General features: G+C 35.1%; 2 protein-coding genes across 5 annotated transcripts; one reads left to right on the top strand and one right to left on the bottom strand.

The window, feature by feature from the left end:
* Window positions 1-70: 70 nt before the first annotated feature.
* On the top strand, window positions 71-4,269 carry TMKL1 (transmembrane kinase-like 1). Its single transcript, XM_022051788.2, has 2 exons — window positions 71-1,826; window positions 3,461-4,269. Exons 1-2 carry the CDS (start codon window positions 356-358, stop codon window positions 4,099-4,101), a joined length of 2,112 nt encoding a protein of 703 aa, XP_021907480.2. The 5' UTR covers window positions 71-355; the 3' UTR covers window positions 4,102-4,269.
* Window positions 4,270-5,138: 869 nt separating this feature from the next.
* Window positions 5,139-9,509, bottom strand: LOC110821787 (Pectin lyase-like superfamily protein). 4 transcript variants are annotated; one of them, XR_002541124.2, is made up of 8 exons: window positions 9,219-9,509; window positions 8,963-9,016; window positions 8,535-8,600; window positions 6,263-6,905; window positions 6,078-6,181; window positions 5,840-5,978; window positions 5,459-5,737; window positions 5,139-5,375 (listed from the first exon to the last, which is right to left on the bottom strand). XR_002541124.2 is itself a non-coding variant. In XM_022051732.2 (7 exons), exons 1-7 carry the CDS (start codon window positions 9,320-9,322, stop codon window positions 5,516-5,518), a joined length of 1,332 nt encoding a protein of 443 aa, XP_021907424.1. In that variant the 5' UTR covers window positions 9,323-9,509; the 3' UTR covers window positions 5,139-5,515. The 4 variants fall into 4 exon arrangements, 3 of the variants coding, with proteins under 3 accessions (XP_021907424.1, XP_021907425.1, XP_088072060.1); XM_022051732.2 differs by having other exon boundaries at window positions 5,139-5,737; XM_022051733.2 differs by lacking the exon at window positions 8,963-9,016 and having other exon boundaries at window positions 5,139-5,737.
* Window positions 9,510-14,064: the final 4,555 nt, after the last annotated feature.

Below are 14,064 nucleotides of genomic sequence, written 5' to 3'. Positions count from 1 at the left end.
TCTTCTCTTCTCTTCTTTCTTGAATAGTGGAAAGCTTAAAAAGAGCGAGCGTGCAGGCAATAATATATACAAATCAAATGGGTCTCGTCTCAGGTGTAGCTCTTCATTGTTTCATCTTCAATCTTGCGTCAACATCGGACGGTCGATAATGCAAGATTGTGATAGTTGTAACTTGTTGATGTTGATTGTGGGTGGATGGTATTATCTGGTCAAAATCATGACCGTTGAAGCGTAAGACTACGAGGGTTCTGTAGAGGGTACTGATAGCCAATACTCTGTCAGCTTTCCCAAAAGGAGGAGCGGCCCCCCCTCCGCCCTCCCTTCTTCCCTCTCCTAGAACTCCACAAAAACCACAATGTCACCTTTCTCCTTTCTCTCTCTTTCTCTCTCTGCTTCTTTCATGGCTGTTTTGAAGCTTTATGCGTTCTTCATTTTCTTCTTCTTCTTCTTCCTAACTAAATGTCTGTGTACAAGTACAGCGCTTACTTTCTCACCATCTTCTTCTTCTTCTCCTCCTTCTTCGTCAGATGTCGAACTGCTTCTTGGACAAATAAAAGCTTCACTTCAAGGTAACTCTGACAATTTGCTCTTATCTTCATGGAACTCCTCGATACCCCTCTGTCAGTGGAGAGGGCTCAAGTGGGTCTTCTTCGATGGGACTCCTCTCTCTTGTACTGACCCCTCTTCGCCACAATGGACCAATCTCACTCTGTACAGAGACCCAGCTCTGCACCTTTTCTCTCTTCAGCTCCCTTCTGCTAACCTCACTGGTTCACTCCCTAGGGAGTTAGGCGTCTTCTCTATGCTTCAAAGTCTCTACCTCAACATCAACTCACTGAGTGGAACCATCCCTCTTGAGCTCGGTTACAGCTCTTCGCTCTCTGATATTGATTTGGGTGATAACTTGCTGACTGGGCCTTTAGCACCCTCAATTTGGAACTTATGTGATAAGCTTGTTTCCGTTAGGCTTCATGGCAATTCATTATCTGGGTCTCTTCCTGAACCTGCACTGCCAAACTCTACATGCAAGAACTTGCAGTTTCTTGATTTGGGTAGCAACGAGTTGTCCGGGAATTTCCCCGAATTTATTGCCTTGTTTCAAAGTCTAAGGCAGCTTGATCTTTCGAATAATAAGTTTTCAGGCTCTATTCCGCAAAGCTTAGCTGCGCTGAACCTCGAAAAATTGAATCTTTCGCACAACAATTTTAGTGGAATGTTGCCTGTTTTTGGGGAATCTAAGTTTGGTGAGGAGGCTTTTGAAGGAAATGACCCTCGACTTTGTGGGTTGCCTCTAAAAACCTGCAGTGGTAACTCTAGATTGAGCCCAGGTGCAATTGCTGGTCTTGTGATTGGTTTCATGACTGGAGTTGTGGTTTTGGCCTCGTTGCTGATCGGTTATGTACAAAACAAGAAGAGGAAGAGTAGAGATGAGAGTGAAGATGAATTGGAGGAAGGAGAAGAAGATGAGAATGGTGTTCTTGTTGGTGGAGGAGGAGGAGGTGGTGAAGGAAAGCTGATTTTGTTTCAAGGCGGCGAGCATTTAACATTAGAGGATGTGCTGAATGCAACAGGTCAGGTGACAGAGAAAACAAGTTATGGGACCGTTTACAAAGCAAAGCTTGCTGATGGAGGGACAATTGCCTTGAGGCTTTTGAGGGAAGGTAGCTGCAAAGATCGGAGTTCATGTTTACCAGTGATAAAGCAACTGGGAAGGATTCGTCATGAGAATTTGGTTCCATTGAGAGCTTTCTATCAGGGAAAAAGAGGGGAAAAGCTACTCATCTATGACTATCTCCCCAATAGAAGCCTCTATGATCTTTTACACGGTATGCATACTTTTTGCATCTCCTTCTGCTTTTTGCAATTTACAGCCTTTGGGATTTGCTAAATCGTTTAGTACCCTAATTATAAGAACAAGCCTTTTGTGATTCTTGAAAAGCTTGGTAGTTGGTAGGTGTTATTAAGTATGAGCTGAAAATAAATGAGGAAGAAACGTTCAACACTATGTATTGCTTGTAGTAGAAATGGTTGTTTCACTGATGGAAAGCATGGGAAAACTTAGAAGTAAGATGTATGAACCCACCATGACAGCATGATCAAGTTCATAACTTCATACCAAAATGGAGAAACTCCAGAAACCCTCTTACTAATTAATGGTAGGACAAATATACTATGGTTTGGTAAACAGCTCTATCTTGTAATTGTGTATCCGTCGGACTCTTCTACTTGTACTATGCCACAAATAGCATATTTATCATACATCAATACACAAAGATAACTTGTTCATAAATTCTACATGGTATAGAGCTGCATTAGACTTCTTTTTACCATCTTATTCTCCTATATCTTCTTTCAATATTGCCCCTTCCTGAAGTATCTCATTCTCCTGTGTATTCTTCCATTATTGCTAACCTCGCATCTTCCTCTATCTTCACTTCGGCCCACCTGATCTTCTCACCCTTTATCGTCTCAAACGGATGTGTATATATATATATATATATATATATGTATGTATCTGGTAAAGTCTAGATTTTGCAGGCTATCTTCTCTGGAAATATCAGTTTCTGCCTGCTTTTCAAGGGTATGGGTCAAATTGATGGAACTGTTGTTTTGCCTTGAACAACAATCACAGAAATCGCAAAGTGGGTGACAAACCCTGAGGCCATCTTTTCAAAACAGATTGATGCTCTCGACCTACTGTTGATCCAAGCTATTGTTTCTTCTGACATCCTCTGTTATCTCCTCAAACCCAATATTTCTATCATAGGTAGACTAGCCTTACTAATAATTGAGCAATTATTTGATGATCATCATACTCATGCCAGCCTTCTCCAGCTTAAATATGAATTTCACAATATTTTAAATCATAGTTATCCCCTTAATTGAGACCAACTCTAATCTATGATAACTTTAGTTCTTACATCCACTCTTAGAAGAGCTGCACCAGCAGCCCTGATTCTCTCCGTGGTACAGGATGGCAGATTGCTCCAGCAACCCACTCCTGTTTAAGCAATTCCTAGTATTCTTCTTACAAGGGCATCGTAATCTCGTCTAAAGGAATCTTATAGCTTTTGAGATCCTAAGTTTGTGGAACTTTAAGCCTTGTCTTAAATGGGGGAAAAGATCCTTTTTTTCTAGGCAAAACTCAGTTTCTAAATTCTATTTATTTTAGCTGTAGATATGCTAAATGCAGAAAAGGTTGTGATATGTCTAAGTTTACATTCCTATATAATTTCTAAGCCAGTCCGACCTCTGTAAAGTGGATCTATCATCCATGATGTGAGTGGCCATGCACCTTTATTGTCAAGCAAGAAGCATTTACTTTCAGTCTGGATATAAAAATTTTTGTTCAAGAAAAAAGAACCTGAACTCATTGTAACTTAACATGAGTACAAATTTCCATGTGAATCATTGAACACTATAATGGAATTCTTATTGTGACTGTTCTGGTTGAATGCAGAAACCAAAGGAGGCAAACCCGTGCTGAACTGGGCTCGACGACACAAAATTGCGTTGGGAATAGCCAGGGGACTTGCGTATCTCCATACAGGATTTGAGGTGCCAATTACTCATGGAAATGTTAGATCAAAAAATGTACTAGTAGATGAATTTTTTTTGGCCAGACTCACAGAATTTGGGCTTGATAAAATAATGATACCGGCTGTAGCCGATGAAATCGTAGCACTTGCAAAGGCAGATGGGTACAAGGCACCAGAACTGCAAAGGATGAAGAAATGCAATTCCAGAACAGATGTTTATGCATTTGGGATACTTCTATTGGAAATTTTGATTGGTAAGAAGCCTGGCAAAAACGGGAGAAACAGTGAGTTTGTGGATTTGCCCTCGATGGTAAAAGTAGCAGTTTTGGAAGAGACAACCATGGAGGTTTTTGATGTGGAGGTTTTGAAGGGGATCAGAAGTCCAATGGAAGAGGGATTGGTTCAGGCCCTGAAGCTTGCTATGGGTTGCTGTGCTCCAGTAGCTTCAGTTAGGCCTACCATGGATGAAGTAGTGAAGCAGCTGGAGGAAAACAGACCAAGAAACAGATCTGCGTTGTACAGCCCTGCTGAAACAAGAAGTGGAAGTGGTACTCCTTTCTGATCTATCTTCTGAAAATGCTTTCATCAAATTCTGAGTTTCTTTTACTTTCATGTTAATCCGTTTCTCACCAAGTATTAATTGTAGCAGATGGTTATGTGGTTGTATGGAAGATCAATATTATTACTCTCCGATATGATTCAAAGCAATGCATCATAAAAAGTTTTCACAGACCCTAAGAGTGCGAAATATGTTGAATCTTGGTTCATGGTCAAATTGTTGACACCACCAAGTGCCAAATCTTAAAAATAAGCCATTTTGCTGCTTATTTTCTTGCTCAGCCCATCCTTGCAAAAACAGAGACTTACTTTTTGACCATAAAATTAGAAAGAGTACTGTTTGAGTTGGTGTTCAAATGGCGACTTTGTTTAATCTGTCTTTTGGCAGGATTTCATGCCGTTGCATTTTGATTGTGTAGTCCACTCTTCTAGAGTCATCATAGCTGGACCCAAATGTTTATAGGCCTTATTTACACATCCATGATTGTGCATAATAATATGATGGTGGCTTGAGCCTACCCCACAGGTGGAGTGGTATCCCACCCAAAAAGTGGCCGCTGCTTCTGCAGTTTCAATCTAGCTACTATTCTAATCACTACCTTTAATTTGGAGGTAATATCATTCAACCATGTTAAATCAAGGCTTTTCACTAATCTTATCAGTCTTTATAGTTGAAACATTATGCATGTACCATGTGTCAAAGATATGTTAAAAATTCAAAGTTACTATGTTAGCTCCATGATGGTGAAACAGTATTGCCATGTCATAAGATTGGATTGAACTTGCTCAGCGCCCATTAAACTTTGTAAGTTCATCATATTCTGTAATCTGGTTATAAAGCATTAAAAATAACAGAAGCCTTGCATTCTGAATAATAAACCCTAGTGAAGGTGAAAACTAGTCACAGAAATTTTGTCCAAACTCGTCAAAGTACCCTGTGGTGGTGGGTACCTCCATGAACCTAAACCCACCCCTTCACTCTTGAAACAAGTAATTGGAATTTGTGTGTTAACGAGGAGAACATAGGTAGAGGAGTAGAAATTTAAGAATTATAAGGCAGATCGACTAAATAAATGGGAAGATTTATAAGGTACGTACATAAAAGAGAGAGGAAAATACAAAATAGAGAAGTGAACAACACTATGGCTCTTTAAAGCAAGCCTAGGTTGATCGATCAATGGGCATTATGACAAGTGAAACAATGTAATGTTTGGGGATTACAACAGGCGACGGCTTTGTAAAGGAAAGACTTTGTACACTTGTCAAATATGTTTGATGCTGAAAAAGAAAGACTCATTTCTTAGTACCTAAAATGATGGATGGCAAGGGAAGGAAAATGAGTATGTTTTCTTTCCGCTTACTTCTGTTTTTGTATTTCTTTAATTGTTTGGCCTTTTCCTTTGGCTGAAGATTGAGAATCAACATTGGGAACCATAGCGGCAAGAAAGAGCACCGGCGCTAGTAGTAATAGCACCAACCATGGAAGATGACTTGGCTGCTAAGCTTGAGGCCCTGGCATAACTTGCTGCAGCTCCAGCTCCTGATGGAGTGAAGAAGGCTCCATTCAGCAAAAGGTCTCCCTCTGATCTCCAATTCCAGTGCCTCCATGCACTATTTGGCGTCACAACCCTCTTTGTTACCTGTTCATGTTTTAAAAATTTTATGATTTTCATCTAGCCCGCTTTTAAAATTCTATCCGTGAGTCTCGTTAAACATTGATATCAACTACTCTTGTCTCTTACCTCTTTAGCGAAAGGGTTGGCAGGAGCAAGGTATCTGTTGCCCTGGCTGTTAATGGTGGGGTTGGCACTTCCACCGATTGCGTACATCACCCAATGTGTATAGTCATTGTTTACAACATGGAAATACCCATGTCTACACCTGCAATGTTAAAACAAGTTTTTTTTATCTCAAAGTTACTTTCCAAGGCGTCAATAAAGAAAAGACCAATAGTTAAAATCACCATAGTAGATATGTTACCTTGGCATTCTCTGGATAAGACCCTCACCAAAATGGTTGTAAGCAATGGTGACCTGCATTACCTTGTCTCTTGTGTAGGAATCACTGTGTCCCAGTAACATGACCTACATTTAAATCATATACAGAAACATAAAGTCATCTCAATTGGAGACAAATCAAGTGATAGACGAAGGTATGTGATCAACCTCGTTATGGTGAGTGAAATAGTTGTTAGATACGGTGATGGCAGTAGAGCCCATTACAGCATCGATGAGGCCATCAGCACAGTTTGACAAAGAATTGTGGTCAATCCAGATATGGCTTGATCCAAAGATTGAAATACCGTCTCCATCTGCCATTGTTCTCCACCCATAATGAGATGGGGAGCTCCTAACCATTGCATTCCCTGTGGGCTTACAATCATGGATATGAATACCGTGGATAATGATATTTGTGACAAACTGTATAGTTATACAGGCACCGTTAGCAATGTGCACATTGACACCACGTCCATCAATGGTCTTGAAACTGTTCATTATAAGCTCTTCCTTGAGCTTGATCACCATGTCACGCTTAAACACAATCCACAGAGGTTCATCCTGGATGACCGCATGGCGGAGAGTGCCTGGTTTAGGATTTACGGGGTCATCATCGCCAGGGTCACTGACAACATAGTACTTGCCGTCCCGACCACCAATGGCGCTGCGTCCAAAACCAATGCCACAGTTGGCTAGGCGCTTCCTGCGCAGGTGCCACTTGCGGTCACAGCGCCAGCAATCATCAATTGGATTGCCCGTTACACAAGAGAAGAATCCCAACTTTCGCCTTTCCGTACTATTACGTATGCTCCTGATTAAAAAGAAGAAAAAGAAAAAACAACAATATAATAAAATAAGCATTCCTTTGTTCTTCCGTAGCCTAACATCAATAAACTGAAGTCCCGTTGTTGATGTTCAGGTCAGAAATTGTTATTAGACCATTTAATGTGTTCCAAATTTGTAACTTATTGTTGGGTCGGCAATTTAAATTTTAATGGTTTAAAAAAAAGCATTCATGTGCTGCATCCTTGAGTAGGCCATGTGGGCCTTACGTGGAGTGTGTGAGGATGATTGATGGGTGACGATCCATACAGAGAAATCGGATATGTTTTTTTTTTTTTTAGCAGATGGGATATTTCTTTTATGTTTATTGACAACTAGCAGTAAATGAGAAATAAATGCAAAGTGGGGGAGGGATCTAATTCCTGTATAGTACTGTACAGTGCGTCGGTGGAATTTAAAAATGGGACATTTATTTGGATCATGCTGGTAGCTCGCTGAAAAACTCTGTTTTGTTTGTCTTAGCAATCTTGTGGTTTAATCTTTTTTTTTATAGTCTAGTTACAGATTCTTCACAAAATTCTATTACTTGAATTAGATGGGAATAAGAACTAAATCCAATTGAGTAACAAGGAAAAAAAAAAAAAAAAAAAAAAAAAGGTCGTTCGAGTTTCCTATTGAATCTGGTGAAACATTTCACCCAGTTAAAAACTATTTTTGTTCCGTTGTTGAAATGGATGACATAAAATCTGTTCCGAGGCATTAGATTCCCAGTAAAAGAAACAGTACCTACCCACCTGGCATATGCACAAGCGGATTGGAGAGGACACCTCATGGGTGAAATCGATTTTAAAATAGAAAAATAAGACAAAAAACATTTTTGGATTAATGTTTGCTGAACAGGTGCTATTAACATTAAAAATAAAATAAAATAAGTTTGATTAGAAAACAAAAAAGGTTTAGGGAATAAAATAAGAGAGTCGGCCGTACACAGATCTCGTGACATGGGCATGTGGGTAAGCTGGGAAGAAGACTAAAGAAGTTTGGGAGAGATGGCAACAGTAGAGAACATGCAACTGACTTGTCACATAATAAATTCCAAAGGAGATCCAATAGCCTATATCACTCAAAAAGACTCTTCACGATGGCCTTGACAATTTAATACGCAATAATATTCAAGCAACCAGATTATTTAAAAGCCTCTTAAAAAATTGAACGTCAAGACACATGTTAACAAGTAACTGAGAGTAGCTGCAATCTAGTATTACCTCCAATTACTATGCATATGCACTGACAGTTAAAACAAGAACCTCTGGATTAACAGGCAAACACTGTAAAAAAAAAAAATTGACATGACACAGTTAAGATCAAAATCCAGGCCAACAAATTACTTTTGTCTATTGGCTCTTTTGACTGGGCGGTGAAAAAGAACGCGTCAAAACTGTCAAAGCGGTCATTATCATGTGAGCCCTGTATGGCTAGCAATTTTTAGAAAAGAAAAAAGAGTTAAAAAAGTTTTTCACCTCCAGTCAACTATCAAGCAAGCTTAAGAGTGAAGATAATAAATTTGCGTAATTGGAAATTAAATATTAGATTAAGCAAACTCAGAATCAGATCAGTTATCTTCATCTGTTTTAGCGTGAAAAACAGAGAGACTCACATGTCAACCATAGAAGCAACTTCCTCTGGATCCTCCACCGCGTGCTCATGCCATGCATCATCAGACCTGAAATTAAGAGAAGGAAAAATATCATTTTCATCTGTAAACCCACCATTTTCTTAATTTTTGTTTTACACTAACAAATTCTCCCACGGATCCTAAACGACACCGTGTCGCAATATTCCCTTAAGGCAGTTATTATCTGCTGCTGTGCTTTAAATATTGACTGAACCGGACTAACAAGGGACACATTTTCGTACCCTGACCACTCTGTTTACACAGCGCGCTAAATCGACGTTACGGATAAACGAATTTCCATTAAATAAAAAACTAACATTACGGATTTAACGTTCCAGATTTGTTTGCAGATCCGATCTAAACGGATTAGATTTAATAGAATTTTTAACTGAATCATTCACCAAGCTCACCTGTCCGCTGTTGATGAGTTCTTCGAGCTCAGTGACTGCTCAATTTCATGGAACCTGGAAGGCAAATGAATTTTCCTTAAATCCTTATTTTAACGTAAAATATCCCTAATTTGGCGCCAATGTAGCACCTTAAACCTTTGATTTATCGATCTTTCAGAACAGAGAACTCAATACAAGAACGAAAAGAGGGAAAATGAAAGAGAAGAAACCTAGGAACAAGAAAGAAAGAAAAGTTGAGATAAACAGATAAGCTTACCTTGACTTAAACTCGTTACTCTCAGCAGCTGAGGAATATACACTCACGAAGAATACTATTATTAGAAACGCGAACAGAGAGAATGATCTCGGTGAAGCAGCCATTGTTGCTTTGTCAAAGTCCTCCGCCTCTCTCTCTCTCTCTCTCTCTCTCTCTCTCTGTTTATATATATATCTATTTATATATATGTCTTGAAGAAAATGTAGCTGCTTCTCTGAGTCTCTATCTGTTTATATGTGAAAATGGCTCAAGGAGTGAAGAAGAAGAATGGGGAAACAAATGTAGTCAAAGAATTGGTAAAAGGGAAGCGTGATTATATAGCCAAAAAAAAAAAGATGGGTTAGCAGCTTCCTAAATTTGCCTAACCTGTTAATTATTTTTGTATTTAAGCCCTTAAACCGTGGTTAACTTTAATTAACCCTCTCTTTTAACTCGCCTCTTTTAACCACCTTACCATCTCCCTTAACTGCCACTAACTGACTGACTCTTTTTTTTTTTTTAACTAGGCCACGTGTCCCAATTGTCGGTCACTACTTGCCAACCCGAAGTTTTCTTTTTTAGAGCTTTTTTTAGTAAAAAAAAATTAGGTGGCATTTTTAATCCGCTGTTATTAACCTTAATTAAAAAAATTTATCAACTATAAACATTTCTTACGCTAATTAATATAATAACATTAATGAGATTTGGTTCAATTTAATCTTTATGGTCTTAGACTATAATTTTTTAAGCTCTTATCTATACTTTCATTTAATTAATTAGTTAAAATTATTTTTTTAAAATATTTAAATATGATTAATTATTTTATTTTTTTTAGTTATAAATAAAATAAAATATACTGTTAAAATAAATAAAAAAATATTATGAATTAAATTATAATAAAATAAAATTATAATTAGTGAAAACTAATTCAATAATTTAATAAATATAACAAGCTTTTTATGTGGCTTGGATTTTTAATTCAATTTTGTTTTCATATATATATATTTAGTCATACTCATCAACGCGTTAATTTCCTTTTGAAAAAGTTATTTTACCTAATAATGCACTATAATTTCACTTTTGTGGTTCAAAAATTAAAATCAAACTATTGACTTATTTTATTTTTTAAGAATTTCTTATCGTACTTTTGATTTTTAAAATGCACGTGAATTTTATGTTAATAGCATTAAACTATGTTGAAAATTGAGATAATTATTTTAATTTAATTATTATTGAAATTCATATTTACTTTTTAGTAGCTATTGATAAAAAATTTGGCGGAAATAGAATAATACATTTCAAAAGTTTATGACATTAAATTCGCATGCGATATAGTTAGATCAAAAGTAAGAAATGGAATAAAAAAACTTAAGAAATTTTATAATATGAATCAATTAAACTAAGAACCTTAGGGATAAAAAATCTTAATAATAAAAAATTATTGAACTATAAATACAAATGGTGCAATGATAAAAAAATATATATAGATTGGACTAAATTAGAATGAAACTATAAAAAACTAAAAATTCTAACTCAAAATTATTATAAAATTTGATTAAATTAATTTTTTAAATTTTATTTTAATTTAAATTGATTCTATTTCACAAATTTAAAATATGATAAAATAGAACGTAATGGAACAAGTTTTAACTTTAATTTGATAAATTTCAAAGGGCAATAATAGCTCTATGTGCCGTACCATACAAGCAATGGCCTAGTGAAATTAAAATTTGCAATTTGTCCAATTAATTAATGTTATATATTCTTATTCTCACAATTAAATGGAGAAATCATAATTTGATTTGTCAATTTTAGTTAATTCAATAGGATTGGGATTAACATTTTTTTATTAAGAGGACTATTAAATTTGCTCCTTGAATTTACTTATGGGTCCCATACAATTAAGATGACACCTCTAGAAATTTTGCATGTCTTAACTGGCATTGTCACGTACCAATTTATCATGGAATAAATTCTCCCCCCACCGACTTGGTCTTGGGCCAGGGCTTACACAACGCATTTTTTAAACTTTATTTTAAATATATGTAATATCAAATAATATTATATTTACTTTAGGGAATAGGGACATATGTAGATATAAGAATAATGCATTTTAATTAAATGGTAAATGTTGGTCCATCGTGCTCAAATAAATCCAAGTGCATATTACAAACCCATGATTTTCATCTCTTCTAAGCCCATTTCTTTTTATCTTCCTTTCCTGAACCTTACAATTAAATTTGTACACAAAATTAAATCCCACGCTTAGCTGTACTTTTTGTACGTACCCCCTGGTACATAGCTAATGTTTAGTTAGCCATTGACTTACCAAAAAAAATAATCGGTCACGATAGTAATGCTAATTAATCATGATGATCCCTTGTCATGCATATTATTAAAATTAAGCATGTAATTTAAAATTAATTTATCATTACATTTTTTATTTGGACAGTCTAAATACCACGTATATGTAGAATTGAAATGAATATATAATAAAAAAAATAAGAATCATTTTAGTCTACCCAAATATTTACTTCTTTTAATTAATTAATTGTAGGTAAAGCAGAAGATAAATTAATCAAATTCAATATCAAAATTAAAAAAAAATATATGAGCCAAAGAAATTAAAGAAGAACAAGAATATCAATTGGGCAAACTTATGTTCCCCACCGAAGACATTATCCACGTGCATATAATTCACTTTGGGTTTGGCTTAAAAATTGATCCACATCTTGTAATCAAATTAACCCTACTATTATATATATATATATATTTATATGTAACCACCCCACTGCTATTATTTATATATATATATATAAACCTACTATATTATACATTTCCATTAATATTATTATATATTAGAATGGAATTATGATATTGGATATGTATGTATTATTGATGTATAAGCTAGATCACATTAACTTCTTCACGATCGACGTACATGTGCGCGCGGACCATCTGCTTCCCCAGACACGGAGCTCAAACCGTCACCATCAACTCTCTCTGTCTCTCTTTCAATACATACATATATATATATATAAGTCTGAATATATAAACTTGGTAAATTTATGATTTTGTATATAAAGTACTTTAAATTTTTATAATTAATTCTATTGAGCATGGAAAAATGAGGCGGTACACAAAGGTACAGGACTGCAAATCTACTAAATGAACTGGGCCCAATAATGAATTATTATTATTATTATATTTTTAGTTCAAATTAATTATAAATTGAGACAAAACAAAAAAAATAAATCAAGATGCGAATCAAAATGGGACACCCCAGAATTGGTGTATGTGCAACGAGACAATTGTTATTGAAGCCTTCTCTAATTATTAAAATGGTGAATTTCTTTTTTTCTTTTTAATTTAAAAATTACATTAAATAAAACACAAGATTCATTTTTTTTTTCTAATTATATTATGATCTGACATTTATAATATTCAATTTTATAAAATTAAAAATTTAACTTATTAATATATTATTGGTAATACTACAATGATTAACTTAAATTAATTTTTAACAAATTTATTACATTTATAAATAAATAAAAAAATTTATGGTAAGTCTATTATGTTTTCAAATAATTTTGTTAATTACTCTCTAATTTTAACTAACTAATCTCTAATTAGCATGAGAAAATTCTCATTAGTTGACCTGCAAAAACCTTCTCTTATAAACTAAACTTAAGAAAGTGTCAATAAAATATCTTTTTATGAAATTGACTTTCAAACGCTGGAAAATTCTTTGCTTTTAGAAAAATCATTTAAGGTGTTGAAGGGAAAATTACATATACATATATATATATATATATAAATAATGATATACGGGCTGCTCAGCGCCAATCAAGGGTGAGCTACAAGGTTGTGAGATCAAACAAACTGTTCTTCACCTAACAATCTTTTTTCCTTAATTCCCGCCACTAAATTGCTACTCCACTTAATTTTCATTGAATAATTTCGTCAACATTCTCCTTAACTCGTTTAGATTATCAGAAACAATTTTTAAGATTTCATAAGTACACGTCAATTCCCCTTCGTATGTTTGAGAATATTAAGATTTAATACATGCTCTAAAAAGTCATACTATGAGTTCTTGTATACATATATATATATATATATATAAAAGTTGTGTAGGCTGAGAAAGTGACATGTTAGTTTTCATATGACCTTTTTGACAAGAGATCAAATTGGCTTTCGCTAATTTCCCCAACCACATTCTGTCAATAACTCAATTCTTGAACCAAAAACATTGACAGAAGAAATTGAAAAAGAGAAAGTTAAAAGACTTTTGACAATACCCAAATGCATCAAACCAGGCCCTAATCAAATCTAAGATAGATATATATATATATATATAAAAGCCTAGAAGCAAATGGGTTTTTTTTTTTTTTTTTTTGTTTGTTTCTTCTCAAAGTAAAAAGGTATATATGCCAACAATGACTTGATATGATCTGTTGTACCAATTATAGTGTAGCTTTTTTTTATAGGCTAATTAACCATTAATTGTTCTCAAGTTCCAGGGCATGACACATGGGAGAGATTAGCAGGAACCCTAATTATTGGCACATGGGTACCCAATAAAATTAATTATATCTATGCACATACATCTAAGATTCTCCAATTGGCTAATTTAGGAGCCGTAGATCCCACCTTTAATCACCTAATTTTATATATATATATATTCCGATTATCAAATGTGCCAAAAGCTAAATCGACAAAACCCTTCTCTTCTCTCCCAAATCATTTAAAAACAAATTAACACCGTGATCTTTTATCAGTCCCACCATTGCTTTTCCACTGTAAACAAAAGGCAAAAACCTAGATAGGGCTCCGAGCATCTTATAATATATATATATATATATAT

The sequence above is a fragment of the Carica papaya genome, chromosome 3 (genome assembly GCF_054855325.1).
Source record: "Carica papaya isolate Zhongbai chromosome 3, ASM5485532v1, whole genome shotgun sequence".
NCBI lineage: Eukaryota > Viridiplantae > Streptophyta > Magnoliopsida > Brassicales > Caricaceae > Carica > Carica papaya.
Note: the sequence above shows the minus strand (reverse complement) of the source record. Positions and strands in the feature narration are given on the sequence as shown.

Excerpts from the sequence above, each read along its gene's own strand:
- TMKL1 (XM_022051788.2), top strand. The coding sequence starts at position 356 with ATGTCACCTTTCTCCTTTCTCTCTCTTTCTCTCTCTGCTTCTTTCATG. Across the intron at positions 1,827-3,460 it reads CCTCTATGATCTTTTACACG|AAACCAAAGGAGGCAAACCC; the intron begins GTATGCATACTT and ends GGTTGAATGCAG.
- LOC110821787 (XM_022051732.2), bottom strand. The coding sequence starts at position 9,322 with ATGGCTGCTTCACCGAGATCATTCTCTCTGTTCGCGTTTCTAATAATA. Across the intron at positions 5,979-6,077 it reads CTTATCCAGAGAATGCCAAG|GTGTAGACATGGGTATTTCC; the intron begins GTAACATATCTA and ends TTAACATTGCAG. Across the intron at positions 5,738-5,839 it reads CCAACCCTTTCGCTAAAGAG|GTAACAAAGAGGGTTGTGAC; the intron begins GTAAGAGACAAG and ends AAACATGAACAG.